General features: G+C 39.5%; 2 protein-coding genes across 4 annotated transcripts in view; one reads left to right on the top strand and one right to left on the bottom strand.

Annotated features, from left to right (window-relative positions):
* LOC117317713 (alpha-1,6-mannosylglycoprotein 6-beta-N-acetylglucosaminyltransferase A-like) overlaps window positions 1-492 on the bottom strand; it is a 100,863-nt gene extending 100,371 nt beyond the window's left edge. For all 3 annotated transcript variants that reach the window (XM_033872602.1, XM_033872604.1, XM_033872603.1), the window contains exon 1: window positions 346-492. The gene's annotated coding sequence lies outside the window, so the exon portion shown is untranslated. The remainder of the gene's footprint in view (window positions 1-345) is intronic.
* A 12,998-nt stretch (window positions 493-13,490) lies between these two features.
* LOC117317505 lies at window positions 13,491-14,213 on the top strand. Its single transcript, XM_033872319.1, has one exon. The coding sequence runs from the start codon at window positions 13,491-13,493 to the stop codon at window positions 14,211-14,213; it is 723 nt and encodes a 240-aa protein (XP_033728210.1).
* Window positions 14,214-16,066: the final 1,853 nt, after the last annotated feature.

The following is a 16,066-nucleotide window of genomic DNA, read 5'->3' as shown; positions in this document are numbered from 1 at the left end:
CAGACAGAAAATATTCTTGCTAAAATACGATCACTTATTTTGTCTTATGCCAATAGGTCACTCTGCTAATTAACTGCACGTGACTCTAATTAGAGCCCACCATGAAAGCAACACAGGTGATTTTGTTTACGAGTCGACTGATCTATGGCATTTTTTAGCCAGGTCGTGATCCCTATGAGATAAAAATTATGACGTTAATGACAATCCTTTGAAATCTGGAGATGTATTTTAGCTTATTAAAAACACACTGGTCAAAATGACTTGATCCGGATTTCGATCAAAACGTCACGAGTGGCGAGAAGGCCTCCTATTTTGTAAATCTTACGTCGAATCAAAGTTACTCACCTTTGTAGAGGTTTTCAACCAGGCCTTTCAGATCACGACACTTTAATAATTCGCGCGACGAGTTATAAATATACACCTGCAAGAGAGCAGACCTACAGAACAATACACAGTGTTCGATATCGGAATGGTGGCTTGCTTATTTCCGGTTGAGCGAGCTCAGCTTTGTGTAGCTCCTACGGTCTGAGGTGTCTCGTTTCCGACAAATGCGCGCGATGCGAGTTAAAATAAAACAAACGTGTAATGTTTAAACACAATATTAATGGGTACTAAATGAATGACAGAAGAAAACACACATTTAGAAAGACTCATGAAACACATACAACATTAAGAGATATTCATTAATAATATACATTTAGGAAACGAGACACCGTACCATGAATAGTTGCAAATCACGGTAGGCCGACCATATCATTTTCACCTGCATAATTCATAGGCCGTTTATGTGAACAATGTACCAGGATTTATGTAGCAGAAATTAGCACCACTGGGGTTATATAAAATTGATAGAGTGCAGTTTTATTAACCGGTAAATATGTACAAAATCAGTCGAACATCTATTTCCGCAATCGAGGTACACACGTGTACATGCTTAGGTGTTACATGTATTTGGACCGAAAAAAAATATACATACAAAATATCGAACAAAACATGTGAATACAATATTTATTCTTAAGCAATGGTCATCTGTTTGAATAGCATGTCGCATGTAAAAAAAAACTATCAAAACAATCTACATGCAAGTTGTATTTATTAAAGTAAAAACAACAACATGATATTGTGTACCAGTGCCACCAGGAAGGGATCGTTACCAGTCGCATGTTTTACCGGTAATTAATACTCTCTTGTATAGAAATTATACAACCTCGGCACATTGCGGGTAGGTTTAGCAAACTATATCAATACAGAGAAAAACAATTTAAAATACAGTATTTTGTTTCATTTTGGTGGTAGCATAGGCCTTAAGCTCTACCCGCAGGACATATATATAGAGCCATATAAATGGCTTGCTCTCTGATGACCCATTATCCATATATACAACAGGATTGGGCACAAGTTTTCCAACTTACAAGAAGCCCTTTCCAAAGTCAAGATCGAGTTTGTACAATTTTATTATGAACAAGATGACATATATTACTGAGAGAGAGAGAGACAGACAGACAGACAGACAGACAGACAGACAGACAGACAGACAGACAGACAGACAGACAGACAGAGACAGAGATACACAGACACACAGAAAGAGATTATTTGTACAATTTTGAATCCCCATCCCATAGGGATGCTACCCGGGAAATATGAGCGAAATCCATTGCTTAGTTTCAGAGCAGAAGTCGTTTATTTCAATTTTGCAAAACTGACCCCTTTTGGCCCCGCCCCTCAGGCCCCTGGGGGGTCAGCCCCATCATTTGTACAATATTGAATCCCCACCCCATAATGATGCTACCAGGCAAATATAAGCGATAGCCATTGCTTGGTTTCAGAGAAGAAGTCGTTTATATCAATATAGCCAAATTGACCACATTTGGCCCCGCCCCTCAGGCCCCTGGGGGTCAGTCCCCTTCATTTTTACAATTTTGAATCCCCACCCCATAGTGATGTTACCTGGCAAATATGAGCGATAGCCATTGCTTGGTTTCAGAGAAGAAGTCGTTTATATTAATACCTCCAAATTGACCCCTTTTGGCCCCACCCCAGAGGCCCCCAGGGGGTCAGCTCCATCATTTGTACAATTTTGAGTCCCCTACCCATAGGGATGCTTCTGACCAAATTAGTTCAAATTCTGATCAGCGGTTATGAAGAAGAAGTCAAATAAGTCAATTGTTGACGGACGGACGGACGGACGACGGACGCCACGGTATGGCATAAGCTCAGCTTGGCCCTTCGGACCAGGTGAGCTAAAAACATACATATTTAAAAGTCGGACCTGAAGAAGTTTAACAGAATCCATCCCTATATATTGATTATAGCGGATTTCCTTGCCACAATACCACCATGTTGGCAGAAGGCAGAGAGGGCCGATCGACTCCAAAGAAGTAGGACCATATGAGTCATTTTATTTGCCATGGGCATGAATCTTGTCATCAAGGTAGCAGGACGGGAAACCAGGAGGCCCAGGCCAGTATCAGTAATCTTCCAATCGTCAAATTCGAGGATTTATGGATGACTCGACTACCACCACACATGTCCAAGTAAGATGGGTTCGGTCGGCATTAGAAGAGGTTGTCACGCCGACAAGGATGAAACTCAAGGCAAGGAAATCGAGATGCAAACAAATGAGAAAGGGACGACTGACACAACCGTTCAAGCAGAAGTTCTAAGAAGAAATCCCATCTTTGCAGACAACCCAATCAAGAAAGTGATCTCATTCATCACTGAAAGAAACAGACAACAGTGGATGAAGTGGAGCCTATCGGGAAGGTTAAAGGCACGGGTTGATCTGCAAACTAGCAGCGTGTTCCATTTAGCGGAACGTTCTGGTTGTGCCAACTAGGAACGGGTTCGCTAAATGGTACATGACGTTCCAATCACGTTCTGCGCACGCGAAATCCAACATGGCGGACATAATAATGATTGCGTCAGCGTCCTTAACGTTTTTGTCGTTTTTCAACGAGGACGATGACGATACTGTAGAAACAGCAGCAGCGGTTTGTAATATAAGAAACGAACGTACCCGAATTTCTGTTTATGTACTGACTATTGTCAAATATTATGATGAACAGGAGTTTCATTCTCATTTCAGAATGACCAGGAGTTGTTTTGAATTTTTTTTTTTTTTTTTTAATTTCATTTTTTTTATTTATAAATCTGCTGGCATGATAATGCAATCAAGCATATTCAAAGTTTCAAATTTCAACAAAGATGTACAGCCAGAATGATATGCGATTAACTAACAAATAAATTATTATCACTATAGACTTCCGACCCTATCAGACACTATCCAGCATATTTGATTGTCCCTGGATGTTTTGAAATCTTAATAGATCTTATTCATGGCACTGGTAAAGTGCCGGTCTATCATGAGCAGGGCCGCAGACCGTTTCGATGTCACTGTCAGTAGTATCGCCAGGACTAAGGCCCGAGTCATCATCGCCATAATGGAATATGATGAAGGAGTTCATCGTCTGGCCAACTGGTAAATAACACACAATCTACCTTTTACGATGCCATCTACTTTCACTTTTGAACTTGATAGAATATAATACAGTCAAACTTCGTTAACTCGAACTCGGATAACTCGAAAACCCCGTTCAACTCGGAGTATTACTCCGGTCCCGGCAAAAATCCTTCTTTTTCTTTGTAATAAAAATTCTGATAATTCGAAAAACTCGGTTATTCCGAAGTAAAATATTGGTCGCGATATTATAAAACCTATGTAAAATGTACCGGTTATCCCGAAGTTGAAACATCATTTTCATTTTTAAACAAAATGTGTCAACAAAATACTCATCGTACGTCTTGGTTAAATTGTTTACAATTTCGTTTTGTTATTGAATTACCTTTAACATATCTGACTATTTTTACTGTAAACCCCGTCTTTATTAAGATCCAACAGTATTGATGTTGACAAACAGAACTCACATAATCCCTTTGATGATTAAAGCAGTGCGATAATTATACCCAAGTTACACCCAAGCTAGCGCCTCTGTAGCGCTGTCTAGGTGACCATGTACGTTCAGGCGGAACTATCCGACACACCTGAAATCACAACTATGGCCGGATAACGTGTTAATTAATTCCAGGACTTCGTTTCTGATCGAACTATGACAAACTGTGCATTTCCTGCTGCTACTTATGGTGGCTCGTTAGGGCCAAGTATCAAATCTCGCATTCTCGCACTCTCGACCTTAGGTTGAAAACGCGAGAATGCGAAAACGCGACGGCGAGGGAGCGAAAACGCGAGAATGCGAAAGAGCGAAAGAGCGAAAACGCGAGATTGCGAAAACGCGACGGCGAGAATGCGAAAACGCGAGATTAATCTCGCACTCTCGCCGTCGCGATTTCGCATTCTCGCCGTTGAGTTTTCGCCTTCTCGCGTTTTCGACCTAAGGTCGAGAGTGCGAGAATGCGAGATTAGACCTTAACGGCCACCCTCGCACTCTCGCACTCTCGCTCCCTCGCGTAAGGAAGCCAGGTAATAGATATAACCTCACCATGACAGGCTTGTTGTGTGTATGTCTGTGGGTGATGGAGGTGAGTAGGATCGACATCCAGAAAAAAATGTTTAATAGGTCTGATACACTGACACATACATAGGCCTAACTGTTTTATATGCTACAATGTACCTTCGATTTACAAGATGAGCCTCAATTATCTGAAGTAATAAGCTAACGATTCAAACGTTCTACAGTAAATTCAAGGATTAATATTATATGTTTAATTTTAATGAAAACAGAGATACCATGGATGATATATTTGGGGATTTGTTTTTCAATTATTACATAAATTTGGAATACCAGTAGTATAAGGCAAGTAGGCCAAATATATGCAGTATCCACTAGCTAGTGATGTAAAATGTCTTTTACGCGAGGGGGCGAGAGCGCGAGAGTGCGAGGACGGCTGTTAAGGTCGAAAACGCGAGAATGCGAAAACGCGACGGCGAGGGAGCGAAATCGCGACGGCGAGAGTGCGAGATTAATCTCGCGTTTTCGCCGTCGCGTTTTCGCATTCTCGCCGTCGAGTTTTCGCAATCTCGCGTTTTCGCTCTTTCGCATTCTCGCGTTTTCGCTCCATCGCCGTCGCATTTTCGCATTGTCGCGTTTTCGACCTAAGGTCGAGAGTGCGAGAATGCGAGATTTGATACTTGGCCCTAACGAGCCACCATAGGGCTACTGCACTTGTCAACACGTGATCTGTGCCGATACATTTGTGTATGTATTATTTGCCGCAGACTTCGTATATTGGTTTTTTATGATTTTTAACGATAATATAATTTTTGTACCACGATAGAAATTATTTAAATAGATTTTAAAGTGATGTAATTTTGTGTTAATCTTCTCGTCTTTCACTCACTTAGAAATGGCATGTCGGACACGACTCCAAATCACAAATATACTGGCTTACTTGATTTCAAAACGATATGATAGTATTGTATCATATATAATTTACTTTTTAGAAATGTCGTGTCTAGCATAAATAATAAATACGATTTTGTTATAATTAGTATTTGGAATCAAATAGGCGTGTTTCTGTTAAGGTGCGTTTTTATGCAAAGACCTATCCTATAGGTCTCTGGTGTATGTAAATGATTTTTATAGATATAATATACCAACACGTCTACCATGAAACTCGGTTAACTGGAAGACTCGGATAACTCGAAGTTTTTTCACAATCCCGACGACTTCGAGTTAACGAGGTTTGACTGTAGTTTAAAATGGTCATTTAAATCTACTTACGCGGCACAATGCCGCAACATAGGCCACAGTACATAGACCTCGTCCTCCGTTTCAGTGAATTCAAAACAATGTGGGTTGAAAGTTCACAAGAGCGATAACTCCTGCAGGTGCATTCGATCGACACAATACTACTAAGTATACCTTGTCACATTAAAATTCGGTGTATCTATTAACAATTCCAGTTTAATTACCGGCAAGTGTTTCGACAGACTTTTCTTGAATCATCTGGATATCAGCAAAATCGTTAAGGAAGAAAATGATAGTAAATACAATAATAGAACATTCTGTTGTAAACGGTCTAATATTGTTTTTTAAGACTGGCCAAATCCAAAGACTCGCCCCCTTTCTTCAAATATCTGGTTTCATATTTCAATATACAATATCATTATTTAATTTACTAACTGTTAGTTTGATCAGAAATAAAACAATTAACAAGTCATTCCTAAATGACTCAGAGTAAAAAGGAATGGTTTTGACTAATGATCATTCCAACGGTGGTTACAAAAACTTTATACATAAACGTTTACGTAGGTGTTGAACATCACTGCTCCAACATTGTGATTGGAAGTTTCTGATAGATACAGTAGCATCGCCAAACATGTCGAGAAGTAAAAAGTATTAATAAGCCATGATATTAAGAGATCTGAGGTATGTTTGTCTTCTCCCCGTAAAAATACCTTTCATTATATTTCACATTTAAATTAAATTTCAAGGAACCCGACTACAGATGGTCCAGGAAAAGTTCAGAAGGAAACATGTTTTATTTTAGAAATGCTTAATTTAAATAGACAGAAATATTGGTCCATTAGTACACGTGTATATGTATAGTCAGACTACCTTTGGAGGCAGAGGAGTAAGATCTATTCTGACCCGTGCTTTAGCCCTGGACAAGACTGACCAGTACAGCATGTATGCATGTACAGATGCATGTATGTATGTACATTGTATGTATGTATGTATGTATGTATGTATGTATGTATGTATGTATGTATGTATGTATGTATGTATGTATTGACCAGTACAGCATGTATGCATGTACAGATGCATGTATGTATGTATGTATGTATGTATGTATGTATGTATGTATGTATGTATGTATGTATGTATGTATGTATGTATGTATGTATGTATGCATGCATGCATGTATGATATATTCACTTTAATAAAGTATCCACCAAAGAAGAGAAAAAAAATAATTTTATTACCCCTATTATCAATGAAGCCAGATTATTTCTAATCTGCCATCAATCTTTACAAAGGGACGAAATGTACCGAAACATGTTTTATTTTAGAAATGCTTAATTTAAATAGACAGAAATATTGGTCGATTAGTACACGTGTATATGTATAGTCAGACTACCTTGGAGTCAGAGTAACAACATCTATGCTCTGTCTCCGAATAAAACTTCATTCATCTATACGTGTGTCCAGACCTTTCATTTTCAACACCACATCATTCATCTATAAGGTGAATGGTTTTCCCGGAGTTGTTAGTGCCATTGACGGGACGCACATTTCCATAGCTGCGCCAAGTATTCATAAAACCTCTTACTTCAACAGAAAAAAAATCTATAGTGCTACAGGTACAAAAACATTTTTTTTAAATAATGCTTTATTCATACCAGATTAAAATAATTTTCTTTCAGTTCTGCGTTTACGTATTTTTTTTTTCTAATCAAAGAGGTTCAATGAAGGGATATAAGAACATGTTTTTAACCCAAATACATAAAAGAAATGAAACATGAACACCTGCTTTTAATGTACATTTTATATCTGCACAGACAGTGGTTGACCACCAGATGGGTTTCGCAGACATATATATAGGATGGCCAGGCTCTGTACATGACGCCAGGGTTTACAAGATAGGCGCGGTTGGACCCAATGAGGATCCAATGTAACTTGGAAAGTACCGCAAACGTTGCATCTTTGACCCATATATATATACATATAAGTATATCTACTGTTCTGTGTGGCAAGTGCGTATGTGTGTTTTGGGTAGCCACACGCATGCATGTCGCACGCACGGCGGGCCGTCCTAAAATTACCTTTGCTGTTAATAGGACGTTAAACAAAATAAACCAAACCAAACTGTTCTGTGTATTTGTGTCGGCTTGTGTCATGATGAAGAAGTGGACTGCTTCGAAAATGACAACTTTCATTTATACATGAATAGGGCACAAGTAACATAAAATAAGATAAATTTTCTTTGATAATTTTACTTTTATGCCAAAATTATATGTGATGTTTTACAATAAACAGGATATGAATGAATTTAAAAAGTTATACCAATATCAATATGCCTACAGCAATTATTCATCAGCACAAAACAGGTGTAGATAAATATATGTGTTGGCTGATGCACATACATGGTACCAAGTTTACAAATGCAATTGTATTGTGACAAGACTCGCTAAACTGGTAATTTAAGACACAATATGTTAATACCAAATATGTGTATGTTTTTTCGTATAAAAAAAAATGCCACAATTTCCATTTTTTGGCACCAACCAATGTAAGTGGTTTGAAATTCTCCATTTCTTACAGGCCCCCGGTATAACTTACATTAAAACCAAGCAAAAGACCAGTTGGTTGCTATCTACAACGTTAGCCTAGTTAATGTTAACGTCAAGGTGTTGAACGAAACCGTCTGCGCAGGAACGTCGTCTACTCGATATCAAATCAATAACTTATGGATACTTTTAGGCATTTGTGATTCATTTGACACCCAGTGCACTGAAAGTATTATACATTTTGATCATTATTTTCACACGCTTTCATTTCTCCCGTGTTTGTTGACAAAAAACGCACTTCGTCCGGATATAGCCTAAAGAATAGAGGCGTAAAATCCGGCAAAACAATAACGATTTACGCCGTTGAGTTCGGCATGAAAGCTAAGAATACCTTAAATATTAATAATTATGCAACATGTTATAATGCAAATTAATCGTTTTCTGTTGAAATTCGACTCAAAGATCTTTCAACGGCGGCCATATTGGTTCCAACATGGAACCCTCAAATGAAACGTGCCAGACGAACCGGTTCGTTCCAGCGGAACGTCGCATTCCATTTACCGGAACGGCCGGTTCGAACTGGAACAACCGGAACGTTCCGCTAAATGGAACACGCTGTATGACTTCTGCCGAGACTAATGTGGTCCTTGGTGCTGTTCGAGGTGCCTCTGCCAACAGTGGATGAAGTGGGGCCTGTTCTGGTGCTGTTCGGGGTCCCTCTGACAACAGTGGAATGACTGGAAAGATCCAGCACCAGCTTCCTGTGGAGATAGCTTGGAATCCCGCCCACCGTCTCCAGCATTGGACACTACAGCCGGACATCATCACTGTAACTCCCACTGTCATTGTTGATGGAGGAGGTCAATGTCACAAAGGCCAGCTAAGTGATGACGCTGCGAGATTCAAAGGAGAAGAAAATAAGACACACATAAATCCAGACTAAGGCAGGAAGGAAATGGTCAGCAAGCCAGTCTGTGGAGCAGGTAGGTCTTCAGAGCTCTCAAGCACCAGGACATCAAAGGAACAACCTGCTCATGACGGCATGGTTTAGGGACAACCCATTTCCAGACGAGGGAACGAACAGGCGATAAGAGGATAAGATCTTTGATACAGGCACAGGGGCATGTTAAGTTTTATCTTAAGAAATAGCCAGAAATACCTATATATATTGACTATTGTTTAATATAAAACTAGTCATGCCCCTGTGGTACAGGTCGAAATCTGCATATAAGGGACTAGGAAAGCAAGGGAAGTGGAAACGGGCTCTCTAGTTGCAGATACGGGATGGAAGCTGTCAGATCGGTATTTCTCATGGACAGATATATATGCAGCGCTATGAATTAGGGATCCTGTTACATTCGGGGAATACGTTTGGGAATTACACAGAGAAATGACAACATGACACTTTTATTCTCGCTTCGTGGCGTCAACTCTTATATTCCGGAAAACACCAAGGCAAACCAATATTGAAACCAATATATGAACAAATTTAACAGGCTGACATTATTTGAGGCTTATGTAGATAAGCCAGGTTTAAATAGTTAAATAACATTTACAACACTAGTCCATTGTTTGACACAATATATAGATGTTCACATGTAATAGATATGGCCAATGCTAGCCTGAGTCTTGTCACACCTATGTTTATGGTACGGATATATTTATGATCATGAGTTAATCGATTAATAGGAAACAGATGTGTTCAGAAGGATATCCCATATACATAATACAGGCCTTAGGGGTCCAGCGTGAATGACCGGTCACGTGACATGAAGTAGCCATCTGATTAGTCCTAGCGAGTGACCAGTCACGTGACATTAATTAGTAGCATCTGATTAGAGTTATTCTGATAGCGTCACTTGTCCAGCTCAGCAGCATTGGAGCCAGCTTTTATGTTATTCTCTCTGTGATTTATCTTTTGATTTTAATCTTCGATCCCGTCATCGTAAGAAATTCATCAAATTACTACAATATAGTGAAAGAACTAGGCTTATTTATTGCGTGAACAGTTGGTGAACTTTATTCTGATTTGGTTAATTCGTTTTGGGGATAACGATCGCGAGTGAGGATACAAATTCTTAACAATGGCGAGTCGCAGATCTAGATCCCGATCGAGGAATGCACCGTGGGATTCATCTAACCCAGCCAACTGGACCATGTCTCAACTAAAAGACGAACTTGTTAAATTAGGCATCAACGTCCCATCTACGGGTATGACGAAGACAGCACTAAAGGCGCTGTATCTGGAGAATGCCGGACGTCCCGCGATGACAGGCAACTCAAATAATCGGACAGAGAATTTGAGTGCGGACAGTGAAAGTTACAACCGGACCGGGGATACAGGCAATATCCACATTTCACAGGAAAATGCTGATGTTCGGCAGCAGAACAACGTTTCTAATTATACGGAGTTGCTACGTAATGCTGCAGCATTATCAAGCTCAAATTCCGAAACTAACGCGCGTCATACGTCACCGGAAGTACCTTCATCAATGACTTCCAATATGGCGGCGCCCAGTGCGATGGAAGGTATGCTTTCAACAATGCATACTATGACGCAAACCATGATGTCGCTGCAACAAACAGTGCTTCAGCTTATGAGCAATAAAGACAGACAACAGAAAACAGCTGAAGAATTTACGCTTACCACAGCGTATGAATCCCTGAGAGGACACGCCCAGACTACGACTAGCACAGGTGGGTGCTCTGTTAATCTTTCAGAGGGCATAGCTTCCGAAAGCATTCCTCATATTGACGTAGTTTCTGACGGAAATCGTAGGAAGATTCTTGAGGGTAAATACGTTAATTTAGCCTCTCTGCTGATTCCCAGGTACGAAACCGATAGGCCAGATGACATTCAGAGGAATTTGAATATCAATCTTTATAAAGAATCTGACGATCCCAGACTAAACAAAACTCTATCCATCGCTGAGTTCATCACGGCATTTGGGAAGTTTAAACGCGTTATGTGTGATAAATTTCCAGAACGTAGGGACGAACTTGATATATATGAGGCCAACATTATTCAGGTCAGTAATGTGTATGGGCAGCGATTCTACGACTACCATTGTCAGTTCGCAATGAAAGCTGCCGCAGCTCTTCGCAACAACAACCAGAAAGTTCGTTGGGAACTAATGGACCATGGACTTCTTAGCATGGTTGTAGGCAATGCTAAGGTTAATACATGCCAGTTGTGTGGACTCACATCACATTCCACTCCATTCTGCCCCCAACAACGAGACAGAAGAAATAGTCTTAATTACGGGAAATACTATTCGTCTGAGACATCATTACCCGGCAGACAATCAAAAAATGATAAAGACACTGATAGGCTAGGACGCCCCAAGATCAAAATTAACGGAGCAGAGGTGTGTAACAACTTTAACGAGGGCATGTGTCAGTTTGGTTCCAATTGTGTGTTTACTCACATATGCCTGAAATGTAGAGCCTCAAGTCACGGGGCTAAAGTATGCAGGAAAACAAGCAAAACTACGCAAGAGGATAAATGACTTGATAGTTTCAAGGCCGACACCCCTATTAACGTAGATAGATTGAGATATGAACTTCGTCAACATCCAGATAAGCATTTTGTTAAATATCTGTGTGACGGATTAACTTTTGGCTTTGATACCATGGTTCCGGATATGGCTCTACCAAGTAAGGAATGTCACAATCTTCAATCAGCGTTGAAAGATGCACAAACAGTTACAGAATTAATTCAAAGTGAAAGGAAGAAAGGTTTCCTAGCGGGTCCATTCAAAAAATTGCCATTTCCATTGTACCGTGTGAGTCCAATAGGAGTAGCATACGGAAAATATTCAGGCAAACCTCGCCTTATTGTAGACTTATCTTCACCTCACGAAGATTATGTACATCCCAGTGTGAATGATCTGATTGATAAAGAGAGTTGTTCTCTGTCTTATGTTCGTATTGAAGATGCGATTAAATTGATTCAAGAACTCGGTAAGGATACCACCATGTGCAAAACGGACATATCAGACGCCTTCAAACTTTTACCTATTCACCCATCACAATGGCATTTATACGGAATATGCTGGCAAAACCAATACTATTTTTACACACGGTTAGCTTTCGGATGCAGGTCAAGTCCAAAAATTTTTGACAATCTTTCACGTGCCATTTGCTGGATAGCTCAACACAATTATGGTATCACTTACATACTCCATCTTTTGGATGACTTTATTACATTCGAGAAACCAGGTATATGTGGGGATAGGAACATGAAAATGTTATTCCACATATTTAATACTTTGAACATTCCCATGGCTCTCCACAAAACTTGTGGACCAGAGACAGCGTTAGAATATTTAGGAATCATATTGGATTCTCACAACATGGAAGCTAGGTTGCCCGAGGACAAACTTCAAAGAGACATTGACATGTTGAGGTCATTTCAAAGTCGTCAGTCATGTACAAAGAGGGAAATTCTACAACTGTTAGGGCATTTAAATTTTGCCAGCAAGGTAGTTATCCCGGGGAAAAGTTTCTTGTCTTACATTATTAAGCTGTCCACTACAGTCAAGGCTCTACACCATCATGTTAAACTTAGTAAGGAATGTAGAGAGGACATCAGAATGTGGCTTTCTTTTCTGGAACATTGGAACGGTGTGGCCATTTTCTACAATCAACATATTACCATGTCCGAAGACATTCAGTTGTACACAGACGCATCCGGCAGTATAGGATTCGGGGGATACATGCAGGGGCAGTGGTTTGCTCAGGCATGGCCGGAAACTATCAAGAGACACGTATGTAATGGAGAGGAGGTATCTATTGCATTTAAAGAGTTATATCCAATAGTGGTTGCTGCGATGATATGGGGTCACACTTGGAAGGGACTTCGTATCTTATTTAGATGTGACAATTTAGCTACAGTAGCTATCCTCCAGAAGGGACGGTCCAAAACAGGGAATATTATGCCTCTGATGCGTCGTTTGACTATGTGTGCCGCAACTAACTCCTTTGTTGTACTTTCTAAGCATGTACCAGGCAAATGTAATCTTATTGCTGATTCATTGTCCCGTTTACAGATGGCAAGATTCAGAACCTTGGCTCCAGATGCCAACCTAACGCCCTGCACAGTACCAAACCCATCGGAAGTTTTTTGGGACTAGGTTCCGTGATTGATGATCTGTGGGAGACGGCAATAGCCCCTAACACCCGACAGGCCTACAACACGGGATTTAACAACTTCATTAAATTTCTACTATTGGCCGGTATTATGGCCAGTGTCAACTTTTCTAACCTACAAGTTACTGAGGACATGCTCATTTACTTTGTGGCCCATTGTTACAACTTGAAACTTTCATATGCTACAATCAAATTATACATGTGCGGTATCAAATTTATGTGTCTCAAACACAATATACCATTTCCTAGTTCTGCCGAATTGAGACGGATGTACGCCATCCTGGGAGGCGTGAAACGTGCACGTGGGAAGATCAGCAGACCTCGGCACCCAGTGACATTCAACATTTTGAAAGACGTATGTGGATATCTACGACAAAAGTCAACTTCTTTCGAAGACTTGATGATGCAGACAGCATGCATTGTAGCTTTCTTTGGCTTCTTGAGATGTGGTGAATTTACTGTTAAAACATCATTTGATCATACAGTGCATTTGTGCGTGAGCGATCTGATAATAACAGATGATTACGTCATGGTACACCTCAAAAGATCTAAAACGGACCCGTTTAGGGAAGGGGTGAAGTTAAAACTATTCAAAGTTGGGGGCATTTTATGTCCTTATGTCGCGTGTTGTAATTACGTGTCAGCCAGACTTAGGCAGAACCCTTCACCAGATGATCCCCTGTTCATCGTGGGCAACGGACAAGCTTTAACACGTTCTATATTTATTACCAAGTTTAAGCATGTATTGCAGTGCATAGGAATTAATTCAGAACTTTATAATGGACATTCATTTCGTATTGGAGCTGCCACCTGAGCAGCAGCAGCTCACGTGGAGGACCATCTGATTAAGGTTCTAGGAAGATGGTCCTCAGACGCTTACTGTAGATACATTAGAACGCCTCAATCTTGTATCAGAGAGGCCCAGATTGCACTTACAAAGCATTAATGTGTATCACCTATGCTACTTTTGAACTGATGTTATAGCTATAGGTCATGGTTAACGTTAGATTGCATGTCTTTACCAGATTTTGCAGTCTTATAATTAATTTACAAATTTTTCAGGCCAGAGACTAGTGTGTATTTTGCAGTGTTCAAATTCTTTCTACTGACAGCAATAAAGTAGTATATTTTTGATATTTATATAGGTATGGCTATTTCTTATTTGATTTATATATTATTACTCTATCTATCCTTTTCGTCTCCTTCATTGACATCATTCTTATCAAAAGAATAATGATTTGTTTATATATATGTATATGTATACTGAACTAACTAACAATTGTATACAAATTTATTAGGCACTTATTTTTGGGGCACTCAGCTATATTATTATCATAATTTATCAGAGTTTGGGCAGTATTTTCATGTATAAATATAAGGGTTGGTTAAAAACCAATCTCTCATGAAAATTACCCCAAAAATATTCTAACAGTTCTGTTTTTAACCTACATATTTATATATAGGTCCAAAGGCTGGAGCAATGTAACCAAAGAGTTACAGCCAGCCATTATTATAAGTTAAGCTGGAGCAATGTAATCAAAGAGTTACAGCCAGCCATAATTATAAGTTAAGCTGGAGCAATGTAATCAAAGAGTTACAGCCAGCCATCAGTAGAAGTTAAGCTGGAGCAATGTAACCAAAGAGTTACAGCCAGCCATTTTATAATAAGTAATGCTGGAGCAATGTAACCAAAGAGTTACAGCCAGCCATTTTATAATAAGTAATGCTGGAGCAATGTAACCAAAGAGTTACAGCCAGCCTTATGTATGACAGATACATAGACCTGTAACAAGAGTTACAGCAGTGTCTCATGGTAGAGCTGGAGCAATGTAACAAGAGTTACAGCCAGTTCTACAGACATCTATAGCTGAGTCTTGCCCCATGTGCCAAATTTATATTTTATATGTTTGTTGTATGTGTAATATAATCTTGAGCTTTAGTGTCCATGTACAATTGTAGTATTTTTATGAATGAGTATGTTTATATATGTAAATAAATATGGTAACTATATATCAAGCATCACTGTTATTTGTTCTATTTAAATTGAGGCTTATGTAGATAAGCCAGGTTTAAATAGTTAAATAACATTTACAACACTAGTCCATTGTTTGACACAATATATAGATGTTCACATGTAATAGATATGGCCAATGCTAGCCTGAGTCTTGTCACACCTATGTTTATGGTACGGATATATTTATGATCATGAGTTAATCGATTAATAGGAAACAGATGTGTTCAGAAGGATATCCCATATACATAATACAGGCCTTAGGGGTCCAGCGTGAATGACCGGTCACGTGACATGAAGTAGCCATCTGATTAGTCCTAGCGAGTGACCAGTCACGTGACATTAATTAGTAGCATCTGATTAGAGTTATTCTGATAGCGTCACTTGTCCAGCTCAGCAGCATTGGAGCCAGCTTTTATGTTATTCTCTCTGTGATTTACCACCACCACCCCAACCACCTACCTGTAATATAAGTACAAATATTAGTGTACATTGGGGGTAATGTTGGTACAGTCTATCATAATTAAAAGGTACTGTAATTTCGACATAAACATAACATAATAATTGGGTAAACTCAGTTATAGATCATGATCAGTGGGCACTGGCAAGCATAGGCACTGGGCAGTATTTTCATGTATAAATATAAGGGTTGGTTA

The sequence above is a fragment of the Pecten maximus genome, chromosome 19 (assembly GCF_902652985.1).
Source record: "Pecten maximus chromosome 19, xPecMax1.1, whole genome shotgun sequence".
NCBI lineage: Eukaryota > Metazoa > Mollusca > Bivalvia > Pectinida > Pectinidae > Pecten > Pecten maximus.
The sequence above is the reverse complement of the archived record's forward strand: the minus strand, read 5'-3'. Positions and strand labels throughout refer to the sequence as shown.